The sequence below is a fragment of the Mytilus galloprovincialis genome, chromosome 4, assembly GCF_965363235.1.
Source record: "Mytilus galloprovincialis chromosome 4, xbMytGall1.hap1.1, whole genome shotgun sequence".
NCBI lineage: Eukaryota > Metazoa > Mollusca > Bivalvia > Mytilida > Mytilidae > Mytilus > Mytilus galloprovincialis.
In genome coordinates, this window is record NC_134841.1 from 60,848,273 (window position 1) to 60,864,522 (window position 16,250).

General features: G+C 33.3%; 1 protein-coding gene across 5 annotated transcripts in view; it reads left to right on the forward strand.

Annotated features, from left to right (window-relative positions):
* The window catches only part of LOC143072608 (cytosolic purine 5'-nucleotidase-like), a 49,647-nt gene that overhangs the window by 19,334 nt on the left and 14,063 nt on the right, over positions 1-16,250 (forward strand). For 4 of the 5 annotated variants that reach the window (XM_076247640.1, XM_076247644.1, XM_076247642.1 and 1 more), the window contains 8 exons: positions 1,847-1,940; positions 7,128-7,207; positions 7,690-7,750; positions 9,362-9,394; positions 10,627-10,647; positions 12,033-12,134; positions 13,915-13,981; positions 14,815-15,037. In XM_076247640.1, coding sequence (XP_076103755.1) covers positions 1,847-1,940; positions 7,128-7,207; positions 7,690-7,750; positions 9,362-9,394; positions 10,627-10,647; positions 12,033-12,134; positions 13,915-13,981; positions 14,815-15,037 — 681 coding nt within the window. The remainder of the gene's footprint in view (positions 1-1,846; positions 1,941-7,127; positions 7,208-7,689; positions 7,751-9,361; positions 9,395-10,626; positions 10,648-12,032; positions 12,135-13,914; positions 13,982-14,814; positions 15,038-16,250) is intronic. The other variant, XM_076247645.1, reaches the window with a different exon arrangement.

Consider the following 16,250-nt stretch of genomic DNA (forward strand, 5'->3'; position numbering starts at 1 on the left):
GATATGCATCTTGTGCAAAATTTGCAAATGCATAAACTGTATCAATTCATTCTGTTCTGACATTTATAAAACTGTGGATCAGAAAATTGCCTGTTTGTCAGTCTTGAACATTCTTGCTATATTTATTTTTCTTTGAACAACATGGGAGAATATTTTGATGCTATTGACAGGTGATGTTACCATGGTAACGTGTCGCCTCTCATGCCTAAGTTTGGAGGTAAAGTATTAGGTAAACCTAATATCTGATGATAACTGCAGAATTCTGGTATATTTCTCTTTAATTTGGTATCTTTATATGTTTTTTTTCAAAAAAAGGGTGAATACATTGTACATTTCTATTTATCGTTCTTGGTCAATAATAAAACAAGACGGTAAACCTTCCAAAATTAAAGCTGTTCTACTCTAGCTAGACTTTGAATTGAGGTATAAGATAAGGCACACAAGTGTAGCTGTGAAAAACAATACCCAGGAGATGTTGCTGTAGAAATCAGGGGGGGGAAATGGATTTAGCTCTGATTGAGAGGCAGAAATAGTTGAGATTACTCATTATTTTTTGGCTGAAAAGGGAAATTATGTTGATGGGGTTTTCCTTTTGTCCTTCTTTTCTGTTATTCAAATTTTTCACAGGCATTTTCACAGAATGAATGGAAATGATACTCTATACAAGCAAATGTCATGTAAAAGTGGTCAGAATTTGCCAAAGTGAAATATGATGACATTTTCCTCCCCCTTTTTTCCTTATGCCTGCTATAAGGAAAAAATTCATTGGTCTTGGACTTACAATTATCTGTTGTACTTGCAGTGTTTTACAAATGAAAACTCTTTTCCATTATTTAAAGAGACAATCAAATTTATTTATATCAAACTTTGTTTTACTTTTTCTTCCAATAAACGAAGAAAACACCAGAATTCTGCAGTTTTAATTATCTGCAAAACTTTTGCAATTGACAAAAAAACGTTTCTGAAAAAGGATCTACAAATAAAATCTTTAGTCTTGTGCAACACTTATAATGAAAATATTAGTTATTTCAGCACTTTTGATTATGAATTAGACATTAAACTGTGCAATGAAATATTGCAAAAACATTGTTTTAACACTGTACCTTATTTCTTCTTGATACTGATTAACACAATTTGATGAAACCATTTTGAAAATAAGAGGATGATATGTCTTTAGTAACAAATTAGACCAACATATGGTCAGTTAACTCAGTTTATATATTATATTTGGCTAAATTGAATAAGAATTCAATAATTGAGGTTTAAAAATGGCCATATCATTCCTTTTCCTTTGGATATATAGTAAAAGGGAATTCCAAGATGGCTTAATGTTAGTTAAGGTTTCTAATTAGCAAACAAAAATTGTGTTTAAGACACTTGAAAGTTTACTTGGATGTGGATGATTCTCTTAAATTCTCTAAGTGTCTTTTTTGTGGCAGTTAAACAAAGTTCAAATATCACTCAAAACTTAAAACTTGTTAAGATATAGGTTATCTTTCTTAGATAGTTTGAGGTAAAATTGCCTTTTCTGAATGCTTTTAGTGTGTTCTTGGGTTGTCCCTATGCCTTCTATTATGAATGGATACTCACACTTAAGGAGCTTTTAAAAATGGCTTTGAAACATTGATGAAATGAGGGAAAATCACATCAAAGTTGATATTTCAATTAAAATAACATGAAGGGTCATCTATAAATAAATGCAGGTGTATCTCCTTAAGTAGGTAGCATCCATGCAAAAGTAGATCAAATTTACCTACTTTATATTTTTGATAAATATTTGTGCACATATTATCTGTATAAACGTTATACAGACCAACTGCACATTGTTTTTGTTTTCTATTTTTAGATCAGACATGGGTGTCAGATGTGGTGATTTGTTTATGTCCTACAAATCTATTTTCCAAGATATCAGAAATTCTGTTGATTGGGTTCATTATCATGTAAGTTTATGAATTGTCAAAGTAATCACTAGCAATTGAGCTTCTATAGCAATGTGTGCATGAAGGAAAAGTTATAAGATATAATGAAAGTTTTGCATAACTATGATTTTTGGAAAGTTTGCTATAGCTTGCTATAGCAATAAACTTTCTTAAGGCATCGGCCTAACCGGAAAAGAGACAGCCTAACTTACTTTAGGAAGTGTGTCCTACTTCTAGATAATGTAGTACTGGTGTTTGAAAACTAATAATAGAAAGATGCTTTTGAAATTTTGAGCTCTTCTATTTTAATAGCATACAGCTTGAATAAAAAATGCACTGAATTTTCATCGATAAATCAAATAATTCAACTTCATTTGAAAGACGAACAAAAACTACTTCGCGGATCTGCGCTACGCGGAAAGTAAAATCAATACACACACGAGACAGCAGTTTCTACGTTATGATTTTATCGGTATTCTTCAGACATGCGTCAGATCCATATATGTGTGCCTCCAAACGGGAGTACTACAATCCCGGTTTCAAAGGTTTCCTACCTTCCTCCGGTTGAAGAGAAAATTAATAGCGTGTTTAAAATATTTCATGAATGAACATTTTTCGTCGCTTTATACTACGATTTTTACAAATTTCTATTCAATATGTAAAAGCCCGAGAGTATCGGAAGTATCATGGTATCTCATCTGATCTCGGCCCACAACAAACTCGGACTATAATAAACTCGGCCTTTTACATATTCGGCATAAGAAATCGGACTATAACAAAAATCGTAATTATACTAATTGCTATTAAGACTCCTAAACAAAGTTTTTGCTCATTTCTTATTATTTTTCTCCTTGGGGTCTATTTAGTTGTATTTTGAGGGGCCAACAGAAGGGAGGAATTTACTAAAGAACCCTAAGGGATTTTTTTTTTTAATTTTCAATAACAATAATAAATTATAAACTTGAAGAAAACAGTAAGTGACAGACACACATGGTTTTCAGTAATGATCACAGGACCATAAAACAAATCAAATTAATTAAATTTAGGTTGAGTCCATGGTGTCACCCCACCTAACCCCTCATGTTTGAATACTTAAAAACAGTCAGATCCCCACTCCTAAACATTATATGTTCTTTATATGTTACAATAAAACAAATCAGATGAAATAAAAGGCGAGTCCCCTGGGGTCACTCTCACCCCCTGGTTTTTTGAGAACTTATTAACAGTTGAGACTTCAACCAATATACCATATATATTATTGTATGGGACAATGAAATAAATCAAATGAAATATAGAGGAACTCCAGAGGGGTCAGTCACCCCACCCATAAACCATATGTATTTTTGTATGTGGCAACAAAACAAATCAAATGAAATAAAGTGGGTGTCCCTTTGGGTCAGCCCCAACCCCTCATGTCTGGGAACTTAAAAACTGTCTAGATCCCCACCCCTAAACCATATATATTTTTGTATAGGGCAACAAAACAAATTCAATGAAATAAAGTGGGAGTCCCTTTGGGTCAGCCCCACCCCCTCATGTCTGAGAACTTGTAAACGGTCGAGATCCCCACCCCTAAACCATATATATTTTTGTATAGGGCAACAAAACAAATCAAATGAAATAAAGTGGGTGTCCCTTTGGGTCAGCCACACCCCCTCATGTCTGAGAACTTGTAAACGGTCGAGATCCCCACCCCTAAACCATATATATTTTTGTATAGGGCAACAAAACAAATTCAATGAAATAAAGTGGGAGTCCCTTTGGGTCAGCCCCACCCCCTCATGTCTGAGAACTTGTAAACGGTTGAGATCCCCACCCCTAAACCATATATATTTTTGTATAGGGCAACAAAACAAATCAAATGAAATAAAGTGGGAGTCCCTTTGGGTCAGCCCCACCCCCTCATGTCTGAGAACTTGTAAACGGTCGAGATCCCCACCCCTAAACCATATCTATTTTTGTATAGGGCAACAAAACAAATTCAATGAAATAAAGTGGGAGTCCCTTTGGGTCAGCCCCAGCCCCTGTTGTTTGACAACTTGGAAATGGTCAAGATCCCCTCCCCTTAACCATATATATTCTTGTACTGGACAATAAAACAAATCAAATTCAAAAGAAGGCGAGTCCCTAGGGCCAACCTTAAAAATATGTTTGTTTGCAGTTTTCCGACTGTACCTTCAGACTGAAGGGTCGGTAGGTAGGAAAAATATTTTATTTTATCAGCCAAAATACAGTTTAAACAAGCAGTTACACTAAACCAAGTTTCTTGTGAAGAAAAAAAAACATTTTAAAACAACAAACACTGGACATGCTGAAAACCAACATCAAATGAACTGGCATTTTCAGATAAAAAACTTTTTAACCAAAACTGAAACTTTAACATAGTGTCATTATCCAATTTATGACATAAAATATGGTATAATTATTAAATACTGGAACACTTATAAACAAGGAATGTCATTATGACTAGAACTGTTTTAAAGAAATATATTCAGACATGTATGCTTCTTGACCATGTTGACTAGAATGTTTTCATGAGTAGAGTATTTTCATCAGAAAAATGTAGATATTAAAGATTTATAAGACAATGTATTAAAGAGTGTATTTTTAATAAAAAAAAAAAAATAACAATTGAATCTTCAATTGAAAAAAGGCAACTCGAAAAAAAAGTATTAAGACATTCGACTGTTTTCATATTTCTAACAGTATTTAATTATATGTGATAAGGTTATATTTTTGCCAGGCTTTAATGAAAACCAAAGAAATCTAAAGTTTGGGGTGAAATCCATAGCACCCCATTAAAAGTAAATGGTCTGTACTGAAATGTTTTTAATACATAAAAAAAAATGGCAGCATAGCTCCTAAGGACATGTTTTAATTGAATTCACACAGGCTACACAGTTTGGGTATATTTAATATTGTAAGAAAGAGAATAATTGCAATGAGTGGGGCAGCCCCCCTTATCCTAAAGGAGCATACTCATTGCAATCGAAGATAGATTTAATATAGAGAGAGTATATTTATTTTTCAAGCTAACCATTCATTTTCTCTACATCTTTGTGTAGTTATGGTTGCTTCTTATTGATTTGGCATGATCTATATCCATTAACATTTTAAATGAGCCCTTCCTCCGTACAGGCGTGTTTACACTGAGATATCCATGAAGATTTAAGTCACGGAGGAGTGGTTTCATCTTTGTCGTCTTCACAACAATTTGTAGAAAATATGCCATACTTCAAGCTGCTGTCGAATTATTCAACCACTGAAATTGGTTCTATAAAGTCAGGCTCCACAGATTCTGTACCCGATTTGTTTGAGACAGAATGGTTATCGTGTCAGTTATGAATTATATCCGCTGCATCATCGTCAATGATATCATCACACATCATTACATGTGCCTGAATCTGTATAAACAGTTTACTAATAAACTTTTTTGTTTGTTATTTGTCTTAAAATTGACACGAGACGACAGCGTAAAGTACTCCTCCGTGACTTCATGGATACCTGTAAACAATTTCCATGTGCTTTATCATTAAATGGTCACATGAACGTTTGACGGGAAGCTAAGAAAAACAGAACTTGAAATGCGTAATTGACCCAGACTTTAAATCATTTCCGGAAAGGACCCAAAGTTCCAGATCGCGTCAATAGAAGTATTAAACAAAATTTCTTCAAATTTAAAGCAATAAAATTTTCACAGTCGGGAGGATTTTCAAGGGTCGGTCGGTAAACTGCAAACAAACAATATTTTAATTTAAGCCTAGGGGTCACTCCCATCCCCTTGTTGTTTGAGAACTTGTAAACGGCTGAGATCCACACCCACAAACCATATATATTTTTGTATGAGAAAATAAAATAAATCAAAATGAAATATAGAAGAAGTCCACAGGGGTGACCCAACCAACTTTTTTTGGAAAACTTATACGGTCGAGATGATCACCCCTAAACCATATATATTCTATTTTATGGGGCAGCAAAACAAAACCAATGAAATATAGTGGGAGTACCTCTGAGTCATCCCCAACCCCTCATGTTTGAGAACTTGTAAACGGTTGAGATCCCCAACCCTTAATCATAAATATTCTTGTATTGGACAATAAAACGAATAAAGTGAAATATAATTAAGTCCCTCGGTGTAACCCCACCCCATCCTGTTTTGAGAACTTGTAAACAGTCAAGATCCACCCCCTTTTCGAAAACTTGAAAACTGTTGAAATCCCCACACTGAAACAACATATATTCTTGTACGAAATTATAAAACAAATCAGATGCAATAAAAGGCTAGTCCCCTAGGGCCACTCTTATCCTACCTCCTGCCTGTTTGAGAACTTGTAAACTGTCTAGATCCCCACCCCCAAATCATGAATATCACTTTACTAGACCGGACCAATTTGTATTGGACTTTGCTTAATGTCAGGCGACCCGTGGGAATGACTAATTTTGAGAGCTTTGTTTGGGAGACTTCGTAGCAGCATCCTGTTACAATTATTTCTTGATAAAGTTTTTTCTTTTTTAAGTAGGAAAAAAAGGTAACCATGCAATCTACACACTATCTATTTGAAATATTACTATCTACAGTTGCAAACTTTCCACAGGTGCTATCCAGCACTTTGATTGTCTCACCTTGACAGAGTTACAGAGGCAAGAACAAGACCTGCTGTTTCTGCTGCAGTGTAAAAAAAGTAAAATCACAAAAATACTGAACTCAGAGGAAAATTTAAATGGAATGTCCCTTATCAAATGGTAAAATCAAATGATTAAACACATCAAAGTGAATGGACAATAAAGGTCGTATTCCTGACTTGGTACAAGCATTTTCAATTGTAGAAAATGGTGGATTGAATCTGGCCTTATAGCACTAAACCTCTCACTTGTAAGACTGTCGCATCAAATTCTGTTATATTTACAACAATGTGTGAACAATCTTTGTATCTTTGATACAAACATGTACTTGTGCGTGCTTTTTTTTGGTTGTGATTAGGTCAGATAAAGGGGAATGGCTAATAGTATGTCAATTATATTTGTTATGCAGTTGTATAAGCATTGCCACATCTTATTTCCATGGAGATTATTTAGCCCTGTCCCATGAAAAAAGAATATTGTTATAAATGCTGTATGCCAGTATGTCATCAAAAACATAAATAAATGTGGAAAATGAAGTTTGTGCCCGAAGAACATTTCATTTGTAATACTTCATTATATTGATAGGGTGACATGAAAGATTATACTGTACAGAATTTAGAGACATATGTCCACAAAGACAAGAGGTTACCATTGTTCTTGGAAAGGTAGGATTTACAGCGGCAGGATAGCAAAAAAAATTACAAAATAATTCTTTTATATCATGCTCTATATAAAAAGAAATAGATCTGGTATGATTGCCAAAAAAAGAATACTATCCATTAGAATACCAATTTGGGTACAGACGTCAATACTGGGTTCTAAAACACCTACCATTGATATATTGATTTATGCACACAAGGTTCTACCCATTCATATATTTCATAGGAAAATCACAACTCATAAATATATATTACACAGCTATCAAGACATCTTGTTTAGAAGTACGTTAACCACTTAGTATCATTCAAATTATTAAATAACTTATTGAAAAAAACAACATTAGAAATGGAAAGCATTATCTTATGAATACTAAAAAATATTGAGATAATAGTTTGTTCCATAAACCGCATTCTGATTTCCATTAGATCAATACCAAATGTAGTTTGAAAAAAGAGTGTCAGATTTAAAAGCATGTATTTCATTGCAGAATAAGACAACATGGACAAAAGACAATGATTATAACAAACAGTGATTATAAATATACAAATGTAAGTAAAGTATGTATACTTTAGTGAAAAGGACAACACACCTGCATTTTGGAACACTATCTTGAAAACTATAATACATGAATAAAAATTTAGATAACCAAAATGATCAGCAAGACAGAATTTGGAAAAAAGTGAACACTGACCAAATGAGGGGAGTTTTGCCCTAAAATGATGATTTTTACCAATATTTTGAGTTTTTAAGCTCCATTTATGGGCATTATGATTTCTGGTCTGTGAGTCCCTCTGTTCGTCTGTTCATTCGTCCGTCCGTTTGTCCTGCTTCAGGTTTAAGTTTTTGGTTTAGGTAGTTTTTGATGAAGTTGAAGTTCAATCAACTTGAAACTTAGTACACATGTTCCTTATGATATGATCTTTCTAATTTTAATGCCAAATTAGATATTTCACGATCCGCTGAACATAGAAAATAATAGTGTGGATGGGGCATCTGTGTACTTAGGACACATTCTTGTTTTATCTACTTTCTTGATAGCTTTATGAAGATGAAAACTTAAAAATGCATAAATTATGTAACAGGAAAATATCTTCAACTATGTCAAAATGGCAGAATGTATTTATCTTGATATGAGTTATTGCCCTTATAGGATGATATTCGCCTGCTTTGCACAAAATATAAGCGGATAAAAAAAATTCAAAACAGCAAATGTTTTCTGACATTCAAAAAGATGTTCAAATAGATTAACATTGTCTCAATTACAATCTGATCCCTTATATGAGGTATTGCCCTTAAGTATATCCTTGTTCATTTTGGACAATAATTATAGAAGATGGAGAGCAACTGTAAACAGCAAAAATGATTGCAAGACATGATCAACAAAATAGAGATTTTAGTCTACAATGTTGGAGAGTGGCCTTTGTTGAAGATGGACACATCCAATTGAGCCACACAAGCTAGAGTCTCACAAGCTGGAGCTTTTGGGTTACAATTTTTAATTTGACAAAGGAGTAGGTCCGGTAAGGGCCAATTTCGGCCTCAATTTTCAAGTTCATCTCACGAAAGATTTTAGACGCTTTCTAAACACTTGAGTGTCTATTTCAATTGATTCAATTCGTTAATGTAGAAGATTTTAACTTAATAAGTCATTTAAAACGCCCCGATTCAAGCTTAAATATGAAAAATCTATCAAATATGCCAAAAATCGTCACTTTTCAGATGGTTTTTGTCAAAAATGAAAGTGGCCGCATCCGTGTTCATCCTCAATCTTTATATATATTATGTATTATCATCAAATACAACTTACATTTCAATATTATGAATGAACACGAATGCGGCCACTTTCATTTCAGACGGAAACCGTCTAAAATTTAACTAAAATGCTACAATTGTGAAGATTTCAGTAATTTAGCATGACTTAATGATGCTAGTACCCGATATATGTGCATTGTGTTGTCAAAAACAGCCCATATTAATGTAGCAGAGGCATTCTACTTTGCAATGAACATCTAAACGATTACATTTTCACAATTTTCTAAAACTGCTATATTTTGAGGCCAAAAAGGGGTCTTACTGAACCTACTCCTTTAATTTTTAATTCAGGTTTCAACTTTTATTTGGTTAGAATAGAAATGATATTGTTTTATTTTATTTTTCAGAAAATCATGGAATATTTGCTGGATTTCCCAGAGGTAAGAAAAAAATTCACAAATTATTACTGAATAAAATTGGAATATTTCCACATATTAGATATATTCATGTAAAAAAAATATTAAAAAAGATAACACCAAATTTGGGAAGAATGGATATGTGATAGATATAATCCCAGGAAATACATAGCTTTTAACAATAAGTCAAAGATGCAATGCATGCTTATACTTTTTTTGTTTGATATAAAAGCATGAATCAAGACAGACCTAGCATAGACTAATGCTGAACTCTGATATCATCTATTGCTACTACACTTGTCTTCAGACAATTTTTCTTAGCTAGCAAGTATAATGATATTAATCTGGCTAATAATAGGCATAGTTGTTATTAAAATATTGATTGCTTTAACAAAAAAAAGTTATATCAGATCTAAATTTTTCAAAAATTTCATAATAAAGGTAGCACAAATGGCAATGGTCCAATACACAAACAGTTTTAAGATGGTGGTGAAAAATTACAATAATAATTGCAAGAAATGATTTCTGAATTTACAATATTATCACTGACAAACTGATTACCTGCTTAAGCTTTGATAGAAAAGAAATGGTTTTTGGAATGCTTGTTTAGAATTTTTTTGCCCCCACCATGGCGGATGGGCCATTTAGTTTTACCCTTGTCGTATGTAAGTCTCAAAGTTGGTTTCCATTCTCTAACTTTAGTTTGCGGAAACCAAATGTTATGAAACTTATACATATACCACAAAATATAGACCAATTTTGAATTTTGGTGGCGTCACTTTTATCGTTCCTCAGTTATGTCCCTTTATAATTTACATGATATGCAAGCGGGGGCATCACCTGTTTCCCATGGACACATTCCCCATTTATATATCTGAGGTCATGGTAATATGCTTGAAAATATTGTTTTGAAAAGAAACTGAATCTTTTTGGTTTCATTTATTAGAGAGAGTATATTTCCATTGCATAAAATATTGAAAAAAATAGGAAAGTTGTACATGAGACAATATCCCAAATATATAAAGGGGGGGGGGGGAATTAAGCTCACTTCATGGTGTTTAGTTATGATCTTAGTTGCAAACCATTCTTTCAAAGTTTAAAACAATCTGTAGAGGGAATTACTTGAAGAATATATTACGTCTAGTACAGGTGATTTGGAACAACACAGATTGTATATGCCCTTATTTATCATTTAAAAGCTGCAATCTGAAATCTGTATCAACATCTCATTTGTTACTTTTTTTGACAATTTAAAGTTTCAGCAACCAGAACAAGGGGTATGTAGCTGTGTGCTTACCTACATAGACCATACATGTATTTTATGTATTTTATTAACTTTATTAAATCTTTCCCCATTTAAATTGTGTGATGTGTACAATGATTTATACAGTTTGCTATGCTGTTGCCAGTATATCGCTTTTTAAACACGTTTCAAGTGAATTTTTCTATCTGCTGTTTTATGTAGTATTAATATTTTTAACAGAAATCAGAATTTTTGGTGGAATTATGCTGTTGAATCATCACTGAGTGTGTTGACATTTTAATATACATGTATTTGAATGATTTGATTTCCTTTTGAGCAACAGCAGCAAAAATTTCCATTTTGATCACTGACAATGCAATTCTCATTTTGACCTCACAAACGTGCATTGATATTGATAATATGCCCAGCTGATGAATTCACAGTATGGTCATAATTGGGACTGATATGTAGCTCATGATGTCACAATATGTACTTAAAATATACATAAATTCCCTTAGCTTCATCAGAATCAAGAATGTGCCGTTTTGTTAGTGTATGATGAAATATGCAAATGTAATGTAATTGCTAAAAGGCATACAAAGCTGAACACCAGCAATTCAGTCTGATATGTCCAGTTACCAGCTTAAGTTTACTTTTGGTCAAAGACTTCCTTCATGTTTGAAAGAGTAAAGAGGTAGTGGTTGTGATTACCAGAAGATTGAGACAGAAATATGTGTTAAAGAGAGTATTCTACATCTTATTCTTTATCAATCCTGATAACATACATTGACTCTCATGTCTAATGCCTCTGCCCTCTGGTTGATATTGAAGTCTCAGGATGGTTTCAGATATGAAAAGAAATGTCATATATTACAGCAGAATGCATTGAGTGTGTAGGTAAAGGTAGAGTCATTTGTTAGCTTGCTTGTTAGCTGAAACTTGAAGTCATTATTAGGTTGGTATAATACCCTCCCTTAACAGTAGTCTATCCTACAGAGATTGGTTGTCTGTCTGACTAGTCTAATCTCAAAGGAGGGTAGTTTACCTAACTTAATAATGAATTCATGGTTCAGCTAGCAAGCAAGCTAACCAAAGATATAACCCTAACCTACACACTCAATGCATTCTGCTGTAAAGAAAGATTAATTTGTTTAGAATTTGTATTTTATAGTCATTTTCACATTCAGTTTTATTTCAATCATATATACCATATTTACATAATAATAGAATCAATATTATTTATCTTTGTTTATTTGCTCATTTGCACTTTTAAATTTTAAATTTATTTCTTTTGTTAGTTTTTAATAGATTTATTAATATGAACATTTTGTAGTAGTCCCCTATTTATATAATCACTTCTCTATTAAACACATTGATATAAAGTTTATAGAAATACTGGATGCCATTTTTGTATTTCAGACAAAAGGAAGAGATTGGATCACATTCTTTGATTACGTTGTGGTAGATGCAAAGAAACCTATGTTCTTCAAAGATGGGACAATCTTACGTAAAGTAGACAGGGTAGGTATCTAAGGTTTTCTAGTATTAGTCCCCTATGGACATAGAGGAAAGGGAGTTTATGTTTACACTCTGTCTGTCAATCAAACCAACAGTCCTGCAAATCAGTTGTCCACACTTTTTATGCCCCACCTACGATAGTAGAGGGGCATTTTGTTTTCTGGTCTGTGCTTTCGTTTGTTAGTCCATCCGTCAGTTCGTCTGTCCCGCTACAGGTTACGTATTTTGGTCACAGTAGTTTTTTATGAAGTTGAAGTCCAATTAACTTGAAACTTAGTACACATGTTTCCTATAAGATGATCTTTCTAATTTTAATGCCAAATTGGAATGTTTGACCCCAACGGTCCACTGAATATAGAAAATGATAGTGGAAGTGAGGCATCCGTGTATTATGGACTTATTCTTGTTTCCCTTATATAGTTTATACCATGACAAGTTACAGATCAAGTTAGCATTTTGTTCTAGTACAATGGATTTTTAACAAAACGATGTTAGTCTTGTCGAGAAAATTACATAACTTTTGCAAGGTGCAGGAATTTAATATCTAATCTACAAATATAAATTATGTCATTGTTAACCTCATCTTTAAAAATTTGGAGTTATCTTCCTTTGTCGAGAGTAGCTGTTAAATAAACTACAACTAATGTCATATTTGATATAACTTTCCACTGATTAATTGGAGCAATCTTCACCATTCACTTTAATTTTTTGTTGTTCCTCATCTTGAAGACCTCACACACTTCAATACAGTATCAAGCCTTACTCTTTGATTATTTTCGTTAAATGTAAAGATTTTTTTGAATTTTTAACCAGATTTTTGTGACAAAAATGTCGGTTATTGATTTGGGGATGTACGGCAGGCGGCGGGGGGGGCGGGCAGTCGGGCTGTCGGGCGGGCGGCAATCAAATGTTGTCCGTGCATTAACTCATGAACTTTTTAACCAAAGCTTTTAAAATTTTAATATGTTATTACTGACAACTATACGAAGGTCAAGTTCAATAAAGGCGATTTTGACTTTTACCGTTCAGGAGTTATGGTTCTTGAAAGATTGAAAAATGGAGTTTCCAGTTGTGTCCGTGCATTTACGCATGAACTGTACTACCAAAGCTTCCCAAATTTTAATATGTTGTTACTGATGACAGAATGGAGGTCAAGTTCAATAATGACGATTTTGACTTTTACCGTTCAGGAGTTATGGTTCTTGAAAGATTGAAAAATGGAGTTTCCAGTCGTGTCCGTGCATTTACGCATGAACTGTTCTACCAAAGCTTCCCAAATTTTAATATGTTGTTACTGATGACAGAATGGAGGTCAAGTTCAATAATGACGATTTTGACTTTTACCGTTCAGGAGTTATGGTTCTTGAAAGATTGAAAAATGGTGTTTCCCGTCGTGTCCGTGTTTTTTCTCATGAACCATTCAACTAAAGCTTTTGAAATTTTAATATGTTGTTACTGATGACAAAATAGAGGTCAAGTTCAATAATGACGATTTTGACTTTTACTGTTCAGGAGTTATGGTTTTTGAAAGATTGTAAAATGGCGTTTCCATTCACGTTGTTGCATTTACTCATGAACCATTCAATCTAAGCTTTGCAAATTTTAATATGTTGATACTGATGACAAAATGGAGGTCAAATTTGATATTGATGATTTTCATTTCACCATTCATCAGTAATGGTTCTTGTGATATTGCCAGGACACAAATAAATGTTAATAAATCCAGTTTGCTGTTGTTGTGACAGCCTCTTGTTTGTACTGATTTATATGCTATGTTTTTCAGGCAACAGGTTCATTAAGTCTGGGACATCACATGGGACCTCTTGAAAAAGGATGTGTATATTCTGGTGGTAAGTACATGAAAATAGTTGGACTGCAGAGGCTGAATTAGGGGCCTTGGCCTCCCCCTCTTTTCTGGGAAAAATTGGTTTGATTATATAGGGAATCACTGAAGCATGACATGAGCAGGCCCCCTCTTAGGCAGTCAGTTGACCCCCACTTATGAAAATTTCTGGATCCGCCTCTGGACTGGGATTTGGAACTGCCATTCTATTTAGATACATAAAACATCAGTATTTACACTTAATTTTAACATTCAAAACTTTATTTATGAAAAAAAATATAACAATTGTGATTGAGTTATTACAAAAGGGCAAATTTCTGGAAATTTATTATATCCCAGCTAATGAAATCTGGAGAAATATGTTGTGCAGCTATTTTTTTATCTGTAATTTGCTTAGGAATAAAAACATATATGCTGGTTTTCTTGTACCCATTTTGATGAATACAGGTTGTTTTTGGCAAAGACATAGGTTGATGGTAAGAAATTTTTTTCTCATTTAAACATAAGTTTTCCTGTATTGAATCTTCATGATGTCAATAACAATATGTAATGAAGAGATCGAGTATGATTTGCTAATGAGACAACTATCTGTCCAAATAACGTTGATTTAAGAAATAAAAGTCGCTGTATAGCCTCTTATAACAAAGAAATTTAACGTATTTGAATCTGTGACTATCCAAAATTGGTAGTGTGGAAAAAGTTGAGAATTGATTGGGTTCAATAATTTCACCTAAAGGTCCTTGAAATTGTTTCAATGTTTGAGGTTTTTTTTTATCTCTGAATTAATTGGTACAATGATAAAACTGTGCTGTATTTTCATTTTTATTATATTTTTTTTAGGTTCAGTTGACGTAATTTCTGAATTAGTTGGTGCCAAGGGCAAAGATGTGCTATATGTAGGAGACCACATATTTGGTGACATATTAAAATCTAAAAAGGAACGAGGATGGAGGACATTCCTGGTTGTTCCAGAAATGGCACAGGAGCTGAAAGTTTGGACTGAACAGAAATCTTTATTTGATCAGATAGAGACCTTGGAATGTGAGATGGCAGATTCTTTTAGGTATGTTCAGAGCATCGTTAAGGCCTTTTTTAGTGTTTTAGGTATGTGCAGAGCTCAGAAAAGGCATTATTTAGTGTTTTAGGTATGCACAGAGCTCAGAAAAGGCATTATTTAGTGTTTTAGGTATGTGCAGAGCTCAGAAAAGGCATTATTTAGTGTTTTAGGTATGTGCAGAGCTCAGAATAAGGCATTAGTTAGTGTTTTAGGTATGTGCAGAGCTCAGAAAAGGCATTATTTAGTGTTTCAGGTATATGCAGAGTTCAGAAAAGATATTATTTAGCATTTTAGGTACTTGTTTTAGCAGGAAGAAAAAGTTAGTAATATACAAATTTTGATTTAATGGAACTTCAAAATTATGGATTAATTTGTTGATATATTAATTTGCAGAATAATAATTTCTTTTTTATACTACCGCAAAAATTGAATATTTTTGGTCCTATATTGGTATCATGTTGGCATCGTTGTCGTCCGAAGACATTTGGTTTTTGCACTCTAACTTTAGTAAAAGTAAATAGAAATCTAGAAATTTAAACACAAGGTTTATGACCATAAAAGGAAGGTTGGGATTGATTTTGGGTGTTTTGGTCCCAACAGTTTAGGAATTAGGGGCCAAAAAGGGCCCAAATAAGCATTTTTCTTGGTTTTCGCACAATAACTTTAGTGTAAGTAAACAGAAATCTATGAAATTTTAACATAAGGTCTATAACCACAAAAGGAAGGTTGTGATTGATTTTGGGAGTTTTAGTCCCAATAAATTAGGGGCCAAAATTTAACTTTTGTTTAATTTCATCAAAAAATGAATTATTGGGGTTCTTTGATATGCCAAATCTAACCGTGTATTCAGATTCTTAATTTTTGGTCCTGTTTTCAAATTGGTCTACATTAAGGTCCAAAGGGTCCAAAATTAAACTTAACTTGATTTTAACAAAAATTGAATTGTTGGGGTTCTTTGATATGCTGAATCTAACCATGTACTTAGATTTTTGATTATGGGCCCAGTTTTTAAGTTGGTCCTAATTGGGGTCCAAAATTATTATATTAAGTATTGTGCAAGAAATTTTCAATTGCACAGTATTCCGCAATAGCAAGAAATCTTAAATTGCACAGTATTGTGCAATAGCAAGAAATTTTCAATTGCACAGTATTGTGCAATAGCAAGAAATCTTCAATTGCACAGTATTGCGCAATAGCAAGAAATATATAATTGCACAAT